At 38.1% G+C, this 13,640-nt stretch overlaps 1 protein-coding gene across 1 annotated transcript; it reads right to left on the minus strand.

Annotated features, from left to right (window-relative positions):
* Positions 1-6,253: 6,253 nt before the first annotated feature.
* Positions 6,254-12,975, minus strand: nppa (natriuretic peptide A). The gene is made up of 3 exons (XM_057860216.1): positions 12,854-12,975; positions 6,712-7,030; positions 6,254-6,444 (listed from the first exon to the last, which is right to left on the minus strand). The coding sequence occupies exons 1-3, from the start codon at positions 12,962-12,964 to the stop codon at positions 6,440-6,442; spliced, it is 435 nt and encodes a 144-aa protein (XP_057716199.1). The 5' UTR covers positions 12,965-12,975; the 3' UTR covers positions 6,254-6,439.
* Positions 12,976-13,640: the final 665 nt, after the last annotated feature.

The raw sequence follows: 13,640 nt of genomic DNA on the forward strand, positions 1-13,640 counted from the left end.
GCGAATTAAGTTGTGGTACTGTGAGATCCAAATTTAATATTTTGTATGACTTCCATGGGCTTGAAGGACTGCATCCATGTGGTTCGGCAAGGATTCATACAATTTATTGATGAAGTCATCAGGAACATAAAAGAAAGCAGTCTTGCATGCCTCCCAGAGTTCATCAACATTCTTGGGTTTCGTCTTCCATGCTTCCTTTCATCCTGTTCATGTCTGGTGACTGGGTTGGCCAGTCCTGGAGGATCTTGATCTTCTTTGCCTTGAGGAACTTTGAGGTAGAGATTGAAGTATGCGATGGAGCACCATCCTGTTGCAGAATTTGTCCCTTTTTATGGTTAGAGGCAGAGAAAAGATTTGTTGATATTTCAGAATATTTCTCTCTCGGTGCAGACAATTAAAAAACTGTGTGGCATTGGCCAAGGCCCACAGTCTGTCAAAAGGATAGACGCTGGGAAAAGGTGGATTTTTCAGATGAAGGTAGAGATTGCAGTATGCGATGGAGCACCATCCTGCTGCAGAATTTGTCCCTTTTTATGGTTAGGATTGTAAGGGGCAGCTAAGATTTGTTGATATTTCAGACTATTTATGTTGCCTTCCGCCCTGCAGATCTCTCGCACACCCCCATACTGTATGTAACCCCAGACCATGATTTTGCCACCACCAAACTTCACTGTATTCTGAGTGAATCTCGGATCCATGCGGGCTCCAGTAGGTCTCCTGTAATATTTGCGGCGACTGTGGTGTAATTCAATGGAAGATTCATCTGAAAAATCCACCTCTTGGCACAAAACAGTGAAGCATGGAAGACGGAACCCAAGAGTGAATGCTGATGCCATTTCTGAAACCAATTAAATAATTAAAAGTATTATTATTATTATTAGCAACTGTTTCTACAAAATGGATAAGCGACAAGACTTTTGTCAGGGACTGTAATTTCTTGTGCTGGATCCCATTCAAGACACTTTAAACATATTATTTTTATTCATAGAAATACCATTTATCTTCAAGATGATATTGAAATGTAGAGTATATCCCTTGGACATAAAGGTTGTCAATATCCTGGAATGACCCCGATACTTTTTTTGTATAGCTTTTGCTGTTTGTGTTCTCAGTCGAAAGCCCACTAACAATTTCACATCAAATGCTTGACCAATCAAAATGCAGATAGCCAAAAATGGATTATGATATAGAATGGATTGGATTTTTTTTTTTTTTTTTTTTGCAGAAATTGTTAAATACAAAAGATTCATGACTCAAAGAGGAGTGACTGTAATAAAAAAAAAAAGAGATGCAGTCAAAACAAAGAAAATCAATATGGCGGAAGACACTCAGTTGACTTGAAGTTCCGCTCTGAGACCCCCAATTTGGCCAACTTTAAAATTTGTCCGATATGCATGTGTGATACAACATTGGAAAGCTTAAAATCTCAATTTTATGGAGGAAGAAACATTTTGAACAGGAGGGCATTTTTAGAAAAAAAAAAAAGTTTTTTAAACAGCAAAACCCTATCTGGAGGTGAGAACACACGAGAGCAGAATTACAGACGCCATGACTTAACAAGATATTATCGCGTACTTATCTTGTTTTGATCCAAAAACACCACGTAGCATGTAACACTGAGTGTCAAGACACAGCTGTGAATGGCCAAAGCTGGGTTTTTGGGGATTTTATGTGTGAAACACGGTCATATAACAAGGGTCGCGATGCAGAAATCGCAGACATCAAGGAGTGGTCGAGATTTTCTATTTCATATATTTACCCTTCTAAACTTTTTTCAATTTTTCTTTGTTTGGATCGATTATTTATCATCGAACATATCGGAGAAAATGCGACAGTAACAAAAAAAAAAATACAATTAAGCGATAGTTATGAGGTAGATATCTGTGACATTTTTACAGACGCCATTTTTTTTCATTGTGACATAATTTTTGAAAAAGTTTAAAATATGTGAGTGAATAATTTTTTAAAGTTTTTTTTTTTTTAAATAGCAAACATCAAGTAATAATTCTAAGCTAAAAACGACTGGCATTTTGAATAATAAATATAATTATTTCGTTTTGATGGCTGGGTTAAAACAAAAGCGGTTGCGCGACGTCTGTAAACGGGGGTTTTAAGGGTAAAACGGACAAATTAAAAATAGTTCGGGGGCTTAATGCGCCATGAATCTGCTATGGCAGCATTTAGACATATTGTTCTATCAAACACAACATTTGTTTTGTCTTAAAATAAAGCAGTTTCTTTTAAAGAGGAGTGCAAGAGCAGAAACTGCTTTTTCAGTCTTGTCTGTGTTTTCCGCCATATACAGACAGTATTACATAAATTCTATACTCCTACACTGTAATTTTCCACTCAATAAAAACAGACTGATTTGTCTAGAAGGCTTTCTAAAACGACTCTGTACTTACTTCCTTAGCGCTTAACTTGGGTGTCAGCGGTCGACATGATGTATGTAATACAAGTTGACAAAGCAGTGTGACCATCTTTGTGATGTAACCTACAAATAACACTTCTGTGGTGCTGGTTGTCACATTCATTCATTCAACTACAATAATGACAACGAATGAATCATTGCCACATTTAATCTAAACCTTAAAAGTCTAGGTCTCATTGACAAGATTATACACGGGAAATAGTGAAACAATGCTGTTCTTCATTTTAAGCATTTTTCTCATTGCAATGATTAATTAAAGTTAGTAATAAGGATGAATCGATTTATATATATATATATATATATATTAAAAAAAACAATATTTTTAACTGAGAGCAAGACACCAAGCTGACACCAATTTTAAAATTAAAAAAAAATTATTATTACAATTATTGACGTTGGCTCAGTTCTTGTTTACTTGTTATTTTAGGATAATTATGGGTTTCTTCCTAATGATTTTGGGGCATTTCCAGGCCATGCCTTTTGAACTAGATATAGCCCAAAATATCAATCCAAAGTCTTTTTTTCTTTAAATGTCTAAGGATGAATGAATACAGATTCCCTAAACAGAGGTGTTGCGTCTCATTAGGCAAACCAGGCAATTGCCTAGGGCCCCCAGCCAGCAGGGGCCCCCAGAGGGCCAACAGATTTAGCACACGCAGCTTTACTGCACTTCCGCAGCAACAAGTATAGGGAGTGTTTCAATGCCATGGAATCATTTGGCAGATTATCTAATGATTCTGTTATAAATCCCAATTAGCACTAGCCATATCTCGAAGATTGTACATATCTAAGAAATTTCAATCGGCTATTATTACCACATGATTGTTACAAGACTCAACTAGTACTCACTAGAAAGTCCTTGCCAGGTTTTTTATGTTGATTTTCACAGGCCACCTCATTATTCATGTGACTACTTCAAGAAATGGTTGTTTTTCAAAAAAAGTCTATTAATGGGTCTATCGTATTCCTCTATAAGAAAAATATAACATACTGTATATGCATCTAAAATAACCCTAAACAATTTTATTAGCAAATTTAATACTCATTTCGGTCAGTAGTCCACCAATCAGTGGTTTTTACGGAATAATTTGAATTTGGTGGGTCGTAGGGCCAATCTGACTACTGATTTCACACAAAGGTATATACCTCCGCATCCGATGGTGGTATTTTTGTGTTGCTACTCTTTCTTCTATTGCTCCAAGTCCAACTGTCCCCCTTACTTGCACACGCTCGAAGGTCCCCATGTTGCTTGTTGCCTGGGGCCTCCGGGAACCCTTGCTACGCCTCTGTCCCTAAAGCAGGGGTCAGCAACCCGCAGCTCTAGAGCCGTATGCGGCTCTTTAGCGCCGCCCTAGTGGCTTCCTGCAGCTTTTTCAAAAATGTTTGAAAATGGAAAAAGATGGGGGAAGGATTTTTGAAACTTTTTGTTTTATTATGGTTTCTGTTGGAGGACAAACATGACACATACAATCTAATTGATTAATATTGTACGAAGTGGTCGCAAGCATAATGAGGTCTTCTCCAATCATGAAAGGTTTTTTAGCTTTATCAATACGGTTCGCCATGAGGTATGATGCTCTCAGTGCATTCGCTTTTGTTGCCTCGTTTGCTAGCTTTTAGCCACATATCATGCAGAATAAACTTGGTTGTAGGCTCCTCTTGGTGTCTAGCTGTCCAAAGATGTCGCCGCCCGCAGCACACAGCCATCAGCAGCTCAAGTTACTGTTTACATTGACTGGCGCTGGGCTGCTATAGCTGTGCAAACACCTTAGTAATTGTGGCCAACTCGGATTAGTTGATAGCCGGGGTCCTCAATCAGCGGACCGCGGTCCACGACTGGACCACAGCACACAAACGGGGCAAAAAAAACACTTTTTTTCAACATATCTTATTTGCATGAATAGCCGATCTATCGCTAAATTCTGTTTCATTTTTAGTCAAATATCTTCCATGTTCCCACATCTGTTGTCATCTCTATGACAACGATGCGCTGATTGGCTGAGAGAGTCTGAATGGATGCGATGATTGGCTGAGAGAGCCTGCATGCTGCTAGCTAGCGTGTACGGACCACAGCAGTGTGAAACACGAGTCGCACCCGGCACTTTGCAATCTGTTTACATGAAGACCAGTTGAGGACCGAATCTAACAAAATGGCATGGTCAAAGTTGACCAAGAGAAGAAAAGTAGACAACGAAAATCGCCGTTACAATGAGGAATGGAATGACAAATATGCGTCCATTTTACCAACTGCAAGTACCAAACCTAGCTGCTTAATATGCTTAAAGACAGTTGCTATGATAAAAAGTGGAAATGAGAAACGACATTATGTTAAAGAGCACAGCTCTTTTGAAGATAAGTTTCCTCTTAAATCAGAATTTAGAAGGCAAGAAATTGGTTGAAGCAGTCATATCAAGAGTCAAGCAAGGCTATTGTTAAATCTATGACACAACAACAAATTGCAACGGAGGGCGCTGCAGCTGTGGCTCGTGGGCCGGGTGGGCGGACGCGGTTGGCGGTGGGCGTGGGGTTGTTTGGTGCGTCCCCTCTTGCCTTCCTTGAGGGCCGATTAATGGGTGCGCGGGTGGCCCGGGGTACCACCCTGGATCCCGGGGGGGGTCCGGGGCCCTGGGTTGGCGCCCGCGTGGCATCTCAGCTCGCCTGTGTGGCTGTCGCGCGCCTGGTGGGGCTTGCGTGCGGCGGGATGTGATAGGGCGCGCTTGGGTAGGGGGTCCCGGTGTTGGGATTGGCGATGGGGCAGGGTAGGGTCGGTGGCCAACGGCTTACACTCACAAAGGATTCACATGATTACTGGGTTCTAGATCACAGAGCTGATTTGTGTACACTCTACCCCTTTCAATCACTTAGCTTATAGACACCCCTACCCCCATCCCCCTCTCTCCCTGGTCAACAGGCCCCCACATTGTGTTAACCGGGAATACATCTAGCTGAAGATAGCACCAACATATTAGTAGTTAGTCTAGACGTTCAATGTATTTCTACTTGTAATTTGTGTTTCTTTTCTTTCTTCTATTGTGTTTCTTTTCTTCTGTCCCCCCATAACCCCTTCCTGTTCGCTGCTTTGTCATAATAAACGAGGTATGTTGAATGATCACAATGGGAGTATGTCAGACTCTCATTATGAAACATTAAAACTGTTCAGACTATCCACGCACTTAGACTTCCATTCTCTGTGTCAAACAGCTGAACAGGACAGGTTTAAAAAAAAAATTGCAACGGAGTGCTCACTCAGAGTGTCATGGGTATTGGCCAAACATAAGAAGCCGTTCTCTGATGGAGAAATAATAAAAGAGTGTATAACTGTAGTGATGACTACAAAGTTCAAAGGGAAAGAAAAGGAGGAAATGACAACAAAAATCAAACAAATCTCACTCTCAGATTCATCAACCACAAGACTCACTGAAGTACTGGCCGATGATGTGGGTAAACAGCTTTGTGACCCCCAAATGCCATTTCTCTTATTGAGCAGTGTTTTACAGTTAGAGTTACTGTCAATAATTGTTATGTTTGCACATTAATGACAGTGCTTTTTGTTTATGTTCTGGAAAAGTGACCATAATATGTAATAAAACCAATTCAATTTTTTTACATTAAGAAAACCACTAAATAATTGATTTGCCTTATTATCAGAAATTGGTTTGCATGAATTTAAATATTTCATATACCGTATTATTGCCACGACTCTGGTAATGAAACCTCATTAATTGTTCTCAACAGGATACTTTGGAACAAAAATGCAGTATTTTATGTGCGTGACAAGATATTTTGGAAACCACAGAAATATGTATGTAAAATAAGTTTTTATACATATTTTTTTTCTTTATTTATAAGCAGCCCACATGCAATTATGGTGTGCGATTGTTTTACAGCATACAGTACAATGTCATGGAATATTCAAATAATCCATTACAGTTTTTCAATATAATATCAATATAACATCTGTGAACAAACAGTAGGAGAATCAATGACGTATCCCATAGGAGAGTCTTCTTATCCTGAAAAAAGGTAACACACAAGAACAGAAATCATTATCAATAGCCCTGATGGTAGCATTTATTAACTCATTAGCTGCCAATCATGCCTCTCGGCATCAATGTCAGCCGATGATTAAAGCATCAGTAATAGTGAATAATCTCCTACAAAAATAGAAGGGTGTAATAGTAATTCAGTCAAATTAATGAGTACAGAAAAAGAACTACAAAATTGGTGCATCTGCAATAACTCAAATTTCTTTTACAGAATTATAGATAGAACTTACTCACCTCTACTCGTGTTGCAGCCCAGACCGCTAACGTTCCCTATTCGGTCCATCCTGGCACCGAAGCAGCCCGATGCCCTCTTTCTGGCTGTCAACAGCAGGTCCAGTAGGCGGTTCTTCTGAATCGTGGCCCGGTTCTGGCTCTCAACCACCGGTTGGGATCGTTCTGCCGTCGCGGGTTCTTGGTCCCTGTCCAGCTCCACGTTCCATCCTCGGTTGGACTGGGTGCGTTCCGGTTCTTGGTTCGTCGTTGTGTAGTCTGATTCAGAGGTGTCCTCTTGCGCTGCTTCTGCCAGAGTCTCCTCGAAGCGCTCAAGCAAAGACTGTTGGCAGAGAGCAGCATGGCAATGGAATTATGCAGAGGTGATTGTTTTTATTCCTAGGTATGACCAACAGTTGGCAATTGGCAGTAGTTATTATATGCTCATTTTACTCCTTAACTTGTGTTTTGTTAGTGTGGAGTTTTTCACTGATGTTTTCACGCGAGATGTCAATTTAATAATTTAAAGCACAGGTTCTACACTTGCGGCCTGAGGGCCAGATCTGGCCCGCAACGTCATTTTGTGTGGCCTACGAAAATATGTATGAAATATCACGTTTCTAGCTAAAATAAGATTGATATGAAATTTCTGTTGTCTTGTCAACGTAAGATCGAGGGCTTTAGAAATCAGAGAATATTTACCTTTTTATCATCTTTTTTTTTTTAAATGAATGAATACATTTTTAATTAAAAATATATACTTATTTTTTTCTTTTTAAATGAGAAAATAATATGTTAAAATCATCTTTATGAAAAATATGTAAAATCATTTTTATGAGGAAACATTGTAAATAATTAAGAACACTAAAAGAATAACAATCAAAGAAAATATGTTTTTTCCTTTTGTAAAATTTCTCAATTTTATAAAACAAAATGATAAAAAGGAAAACATTGATTTTTTCCCTATTTTATTTTTTAAATTAAACATCTACATTATAAAAAATGAAGTTGAAGTAAAATCAACACTAGGTAAATTTTAAACCTTTATAGATTTTCTTGGGCTATCAAACGATTAAAATTTTTAATCTAGTTAATTACAGCTTAAAAATTAATTAATCGTAATTCAAACATTTTCTGTAAATTATTTTTGGAATGGAAAGATAAGACACAAGATGGATATATACATTCAACATACGGTACATAAGTACTGTATTTGTTTATTATAACAATAAATAAACAAGATGACATTAACATTATTAACATTATGTTAAAGCGATCCATGGATGGAAAGACTTGTAGTTCTTAAAAGATAAATGTTACAACAAGTTATAGAAATTTTATATTAAAACCCCTCTTAATGTTTTCGTTTTAATAAAATTTGTAAAATTTTTAATCAAAAAATAAACTAGTAGCTCGCCATTGTTGATGTCAATAATTATACAATGCTCATGGGTGCTGAAACCCATAAAAGCAGTCGCACCCAAGCGCCAGCAGAGGGCGACAAAACACCAAAAAACACAAGTAACTAGTGGACATTACACTGTGCTGTCATTTTAATCTGTTTGAGCGGGGCATGTGCGTTAAATGCGTCAAATATTTTAACGTGATTAATTAAAAAAATTAATTACCGCCCGTTAACGCAATAATTTTGACAGCCCTAATATTTTCATAACATTTGAGCTGATATTTTGACTGAACTAGTTGAATTACAACTCTTTTATATCTTGAGAGGGTCTGTATCACTTTCACCATCACTACCGTAATTTTCGGACCATAAACTGCTACTTTTTTCCCTCATTTTGAATCGTGCGGCTATTAGTCCAGTGCGGTTATCAATTGATTTATTTGGGTTATTAGGTAACACTTTATTTGACAGCGGTGTCATAATAGTGACATGACTATCATGGGCATTAATGAATGCTTATGACAGATGTCATTAAGTATCATCCGGCAAATTATATCACTAACTCCATTTATGTCCAGCTTTTACATCTATTCAAAAGTGAGATAATATGCCGGATGACACAAAATGACATCTGTTATAAGCATTCATTAATGCTCATGGCAGTGTCATGTCATAATTACGATGGTCTTATGACAGTTTTATGGCCCCACTGTCAAATAAAGTGTTACCAAATACCAGAGCTTGAAAGTAATGAAACAACTGGAAGAGTAACTGAAGAAATAATTTGCGGAGAACATTATTATTTACATTTGTAGCGCTGCAACGCATGCTAAGAGACATGTTGGACGACAACAGTGTTGACAGCAGGTGGGAGAAGAGGTTGACTGTCTCCTCAAGAGAGCAGTGACGGCCAAATGAAGCTTCTAGAACCAATAAAGCTTTGCAGCCAATTGGTTCAAAGCTTCATGGTGGTTCATTTGGTCTTAAGAGGCTGCTGTCAAATAAAGTGTTCCCGGTTAAAATCGTTTGGTTTGTATATCCCATAATACAATGAGGACAGATGCGGCTTATAGTCCAGTGCGGCTTATCTATGAACAAATGTCGTTTTCGTGTCAGATTTGGTGGGTGGCAGCTTATAGTCCGAAAATTACGATAATTAACTTGTGAGGAGGGTGGCAGGAAACCTGCCACACACAAAAAAAAAACTACAAATGTGCTGACTGCTTTATGGCATACGTCACTTCCCGCTTTCCCCATTTGTTATAAAGACGGAAGTTGATGCGAACGCTTTCGCGCGAATTCTGCAAAGATGGAAGAGCAACAAGAGACCAAAAAGAAAAAGAAAAAGGCAGGTAAAAAGGACACTCAAGAATAAATATTTTGTCCACCTGCATCGCTAAAATCGACCAAAACTGAAAAGTTACCTAGTGTTGCTTTAAAGGCTCAAAAAAGACACATTTTTAATCCAAAATGTGTTTGAATCCAGTGTTGTTAACCTTACTTTAAAAAAGTATTTAATTACAGTTGCAAATTACTTTTCCCTAAAAGTAACTGCGTTAATAACTCAGTGACCTGAAAGTAAGGGTAATTAGTTACTTGGCAAAGTAACTGGTGATAATTTTCATGTTTTTTTCTCAAAAAAAACCCACCAACAACAACAACAAAAAAAACAAGTCACAAAATATGAAGTTGAAAGGGTTTTTGGGACAATTGGCCCTAGCCCAATTCTTTACACTACTAAACTTAACTAGACAAAGGGGTATTGCGGATATTGCGATAACTAGATAGTAACCTTTGCTATATTTGGAAGTCATTTAATTTTGTGACTCAACCGTTAAAATTGTTAAAATTGTTCCCGTAATTGCGTTAGTTCCCTTCTGTCTACTTTCAACATGTGTAAGTTTTAAAACTGTTTAATCATTTAAAGATAGATTTAAGTCAATATTTTGCCAATTTAGGAGCATTTTAGATAAAAAGTTACTGAGGTTCGCTAGGAAGGTTCTCTAAAACAGAGCCTTCCTGAGAAGTCTACTACTTTTAGATGGCGGCTGTTTACTTACGCATCTAGTTCTTTATACATGTTGCTAATGCCGCCGTGTCTGTCATTTGCATCTAGTTCTATATATATATGATATCTACCGTAGCATCATGTGGGCGTAGTATTTAGGCTATTGGCTACAGTCAGGTATCATTGGAGCTACCTAGCATTGCGTTTGCAACGGCGTCACATTTCCCTTGCCTTCTCACCCCTCCTGCTCTGCTCTCTCTTCTCCGTGAGTCCGTCTCGCTCCGACTTTTCTTGCGTCATTCAACCAACATAGTAACGAACAGTAACGCACACTTTTCCCGCCTCAGTAACGATAATGGCGTTGCCAAGATGAGAAAAGTAATTAATTAGATTACTCACTACTGAAAAAAATAACGCCGTTAGTAACCAGTGTTGTTGATAACGGCGTTAGAATATAACGGCGTTACTAACGGCGTTTATTTTTTCAGTAATGAGTAATCTAATTAATTACCTTTCTCATCTTGGCAACGCCGTTACCGTTACTCAGGCGGGAAAGGCGTGCATTACTATGCGTTACTAAGTTGGTTGAATAAAAAAAGTCTGAGAGAGAGGGACTCGCGGAGACGAGAGAGCAGAGCAGGAGTGGGGAAGACGCCGTTGCAAACGCGATGCTAGATGGCTCCTATAATACCTGACTGTAGCCATAGCCTACAAACTACGGCCACATGATTTTAAGGACTACATGCGTTAGTAAACAGCCGCCATCTTAAAGCAGTAGACCTCTCAGGATGGCTCTGATGTAGAGATCCTTCCTAGCGAACCTAAGTAACTTTTTAAAAAATGTTTTATCTAAAATGCTCCTAAATTGGCAAAATCTTGACTTAAATCTATCTTTGATGAAACAGTTTTAAAACTTACACATGTGGAATGTAGACAGAAAGGAACTAATGCAATAACAGGAGCAATTTTAACAACTTTAACGGTTGATTCACAACTTTAAATGACTTCCACACATAGCAAAGGTTACTATCTAGTTATCGCAATACCCTTGTGTCTAATTAAGTGGAGGGTAAAGAATTGGGCTAGGGCCAATTGTCCCCAAACCCTTTAAACTTCACATTGTGTGACCTGTAAAAACATGAAAATTATCATTAGTTACTTTGCCAAGTAACTAATTACTCTTACATTCAGGTAACTGAGTTACTAACGCAATTACTTTTTGGGAGAAGTAATTTGTAACTGTAATTAATTATTTTTTTAAAGTAAAATTAACAACACTGTTAGTAACGCCGTTATATTCTAACACCGTTATTAACAACACTGTTAGAATCATTCATCGACTATTAAAATACTTGTTGATTCATTTGACCACTGATTTGTTGCTGATTAGTCGATGAATGAACCTTTGAAGCAAGCCAAAACTACGATATGGCAATTGTGGCATCCCTGGTTTAAAGACAATGAGAGTAGAGATGTCCGGTCCGATCACGTCATTTTCAAAGTATCGGAATCGGCAAAAAAATATCGGCCATGCCTTTTTTTAATATATATATATTTTTTAATTACATCGTTTTGTAATTGTATTTAACATTACAGACATAATATGTTTCACTCTTCCAGAGTCTATAGTTTAGGCTTAAGGTAGGGTTATCAAATTTATCCTAATAACAGCGGTAATTAATTAAAAAAAAAAAGTATCACGTTAAAATATTCAACATAATTAATGCATGCGCTGCACGACCCGCTCACGCATTGTCTCGCTCGAACTGTAATGGCACCGTTTTACCTATATAGAGAGATAAAAGGCAGCGTAAAATGAGTAGAGTGTATTTTGGCAGCCTTTGGAACCTTTTTTTAATTAGCTAAATCCTTACAATCCCTCTCCCTATGATTAGAAATATCATGGGAAGCAATGTGGGGAAGCAAGGTAGCAATTGATCTTTTTCTTAACACCTTATGTTATTTCCCAACGCAGAGAAGATATATCAATTGGTAGCACTACGCACAGTCATGGTTCCACTTCCCATCATCCATTTGGGCATGGCTACAGTATCATTTACTGAAAGCTCAACAAATACACTAGATGGCAATATTTAGTCACAATATACAAAGTCACAAGTCTTTCTATCTGTAGATCCCTCTCACAGAAAGAATGTTAATAATGTAAATGCCATCTTGAGGATTTATTGTCATAATAAACAAATACAGTACTTATGTACTGTATGTTGAATGTATATATTCGTCCGAGTTTTATTCATTTTTTTCTTAATGCATTGCCAAAATGTATATGATCGGGAAAAATTATCGGGAATGATTGGAATTGAATCGGGAGCAAAAAAAAAGCAATTGGATCGGGAAATATCGGGATCGGCAGATACTCAAACTAAAACGACCGGGAGCAAAAAACCATGATCGGAACAACCCTAAACGAGAGCAATGATTGGAGTCAGCTTTCCTTACAGCCAAACTCAAATTGCTATTCTTTAAATTGGCATCATGCACTCTTAACGAAAATTTAACCCAATGTGTCATGTACAGTATGTTCTGTGACGTGTTCAAACAGACGGATATTCAACCTAAATAATGAATTGTGATTGTGTGATATTATACAACACTAGTGACTGTTGGAAAAAATGTATTTTAAACGATGATTAATGGTAACCCTTACACCCATTTTCTGTATAAACAAGATCAACTTTTCATTTTCCTTTTTTTTCCATTTGTTTGACTGATTCTCTGCATATGAGTCTTACCTTTAGCTGGGCCAAGTCATCAGCAGACGACGTCCTTCCCAAAACGTGGCCACTAACCGCTGTGTATTGACACAGCAGATGCAGAAGGCCCCACAGGACCACAACCCTCATGATATCCTTCAAATGCAAATCGCATGATAACCAACGCCGGAACCTGATTTTATACGCTCACACGCGTACACAATTAGTTGACGGCGTCAATGGCTCCTCCTCTTGCATATCAGCACAAGTGCATTCTAACACTTCGGCACGATAAGTCAGATGTACTTTCAAGTGGTGCTCGGAAGTGACTGCTGTGTGTGTGGGGGTCTACAATATTCATCCTTCCCAGCCAATGGTGGCATGACCTCAGAAGCCATCTCCAAACTGTGAGCTCAGATGTGGTGTTTAGACACAGGAATGCCCTCTGCATGCAGACACGCACCATAGTAGGTAACTGGGATCCTCCGTTCCAGGACATTGACTGGGGTTGGTCGTCATGACCTTGTCAATTGTGAATACAATCTATGACATTCTTTTCCTACTGTTAAATCATAAGGGACACGTTATAATTTTCTCATTATGCCTTGACACATTCACTACCAAAGACATATACAGTGGGGCAAATAAGTACTTAGTCAACCACCAATTGTGCAAGTTCTCCTACTTGAAAAGATTAGAGAGGCCTGTAATTGCCTACATGGGTAAACCTCAACCATGAGAGACAGAATGTGGAAAAAAAAGAGAAAATCACATTGTTTGATTTTTAAAGAATTTATTTCCAAATTATAGTGGAAAATAAGTATTT

The sequence above is a fragment of the Corythoichthys intestinalis genome, chromosome 2 (genome assembly GCF_030265065.1).
Source record: "Corythoichthys intestinalis isolate RoL2023-P3 chromosome 2, ASM3026506v1, whole genome shotgun sequence".
NCBI lineage: Eukaryota > Metazoa > Chordata > Actinopteri > Syngnathiformes > Syngnathidae > Corythoichthys > Corythoichthys intestinalis.

What these genes read in the sequence shown, in the direction of transcription:
- nppa (XM_057860216.1), bottom strand. Translation starts at nt 12,964, where the DNA reads ATGAGGGTTGTGGTCCTGTGGGGCCTTCTGCATCTGCTGTGTCAATAC. An exon ending in ATGACTTGGCCCAGCTAAAG is followed by an intron (nt 7,031 to 12,853) that starts GTAAGACTCATA and finishes CTCTGCCAACAG; the next exon opens with TCTTTGCTTGAGCGCTTCGA.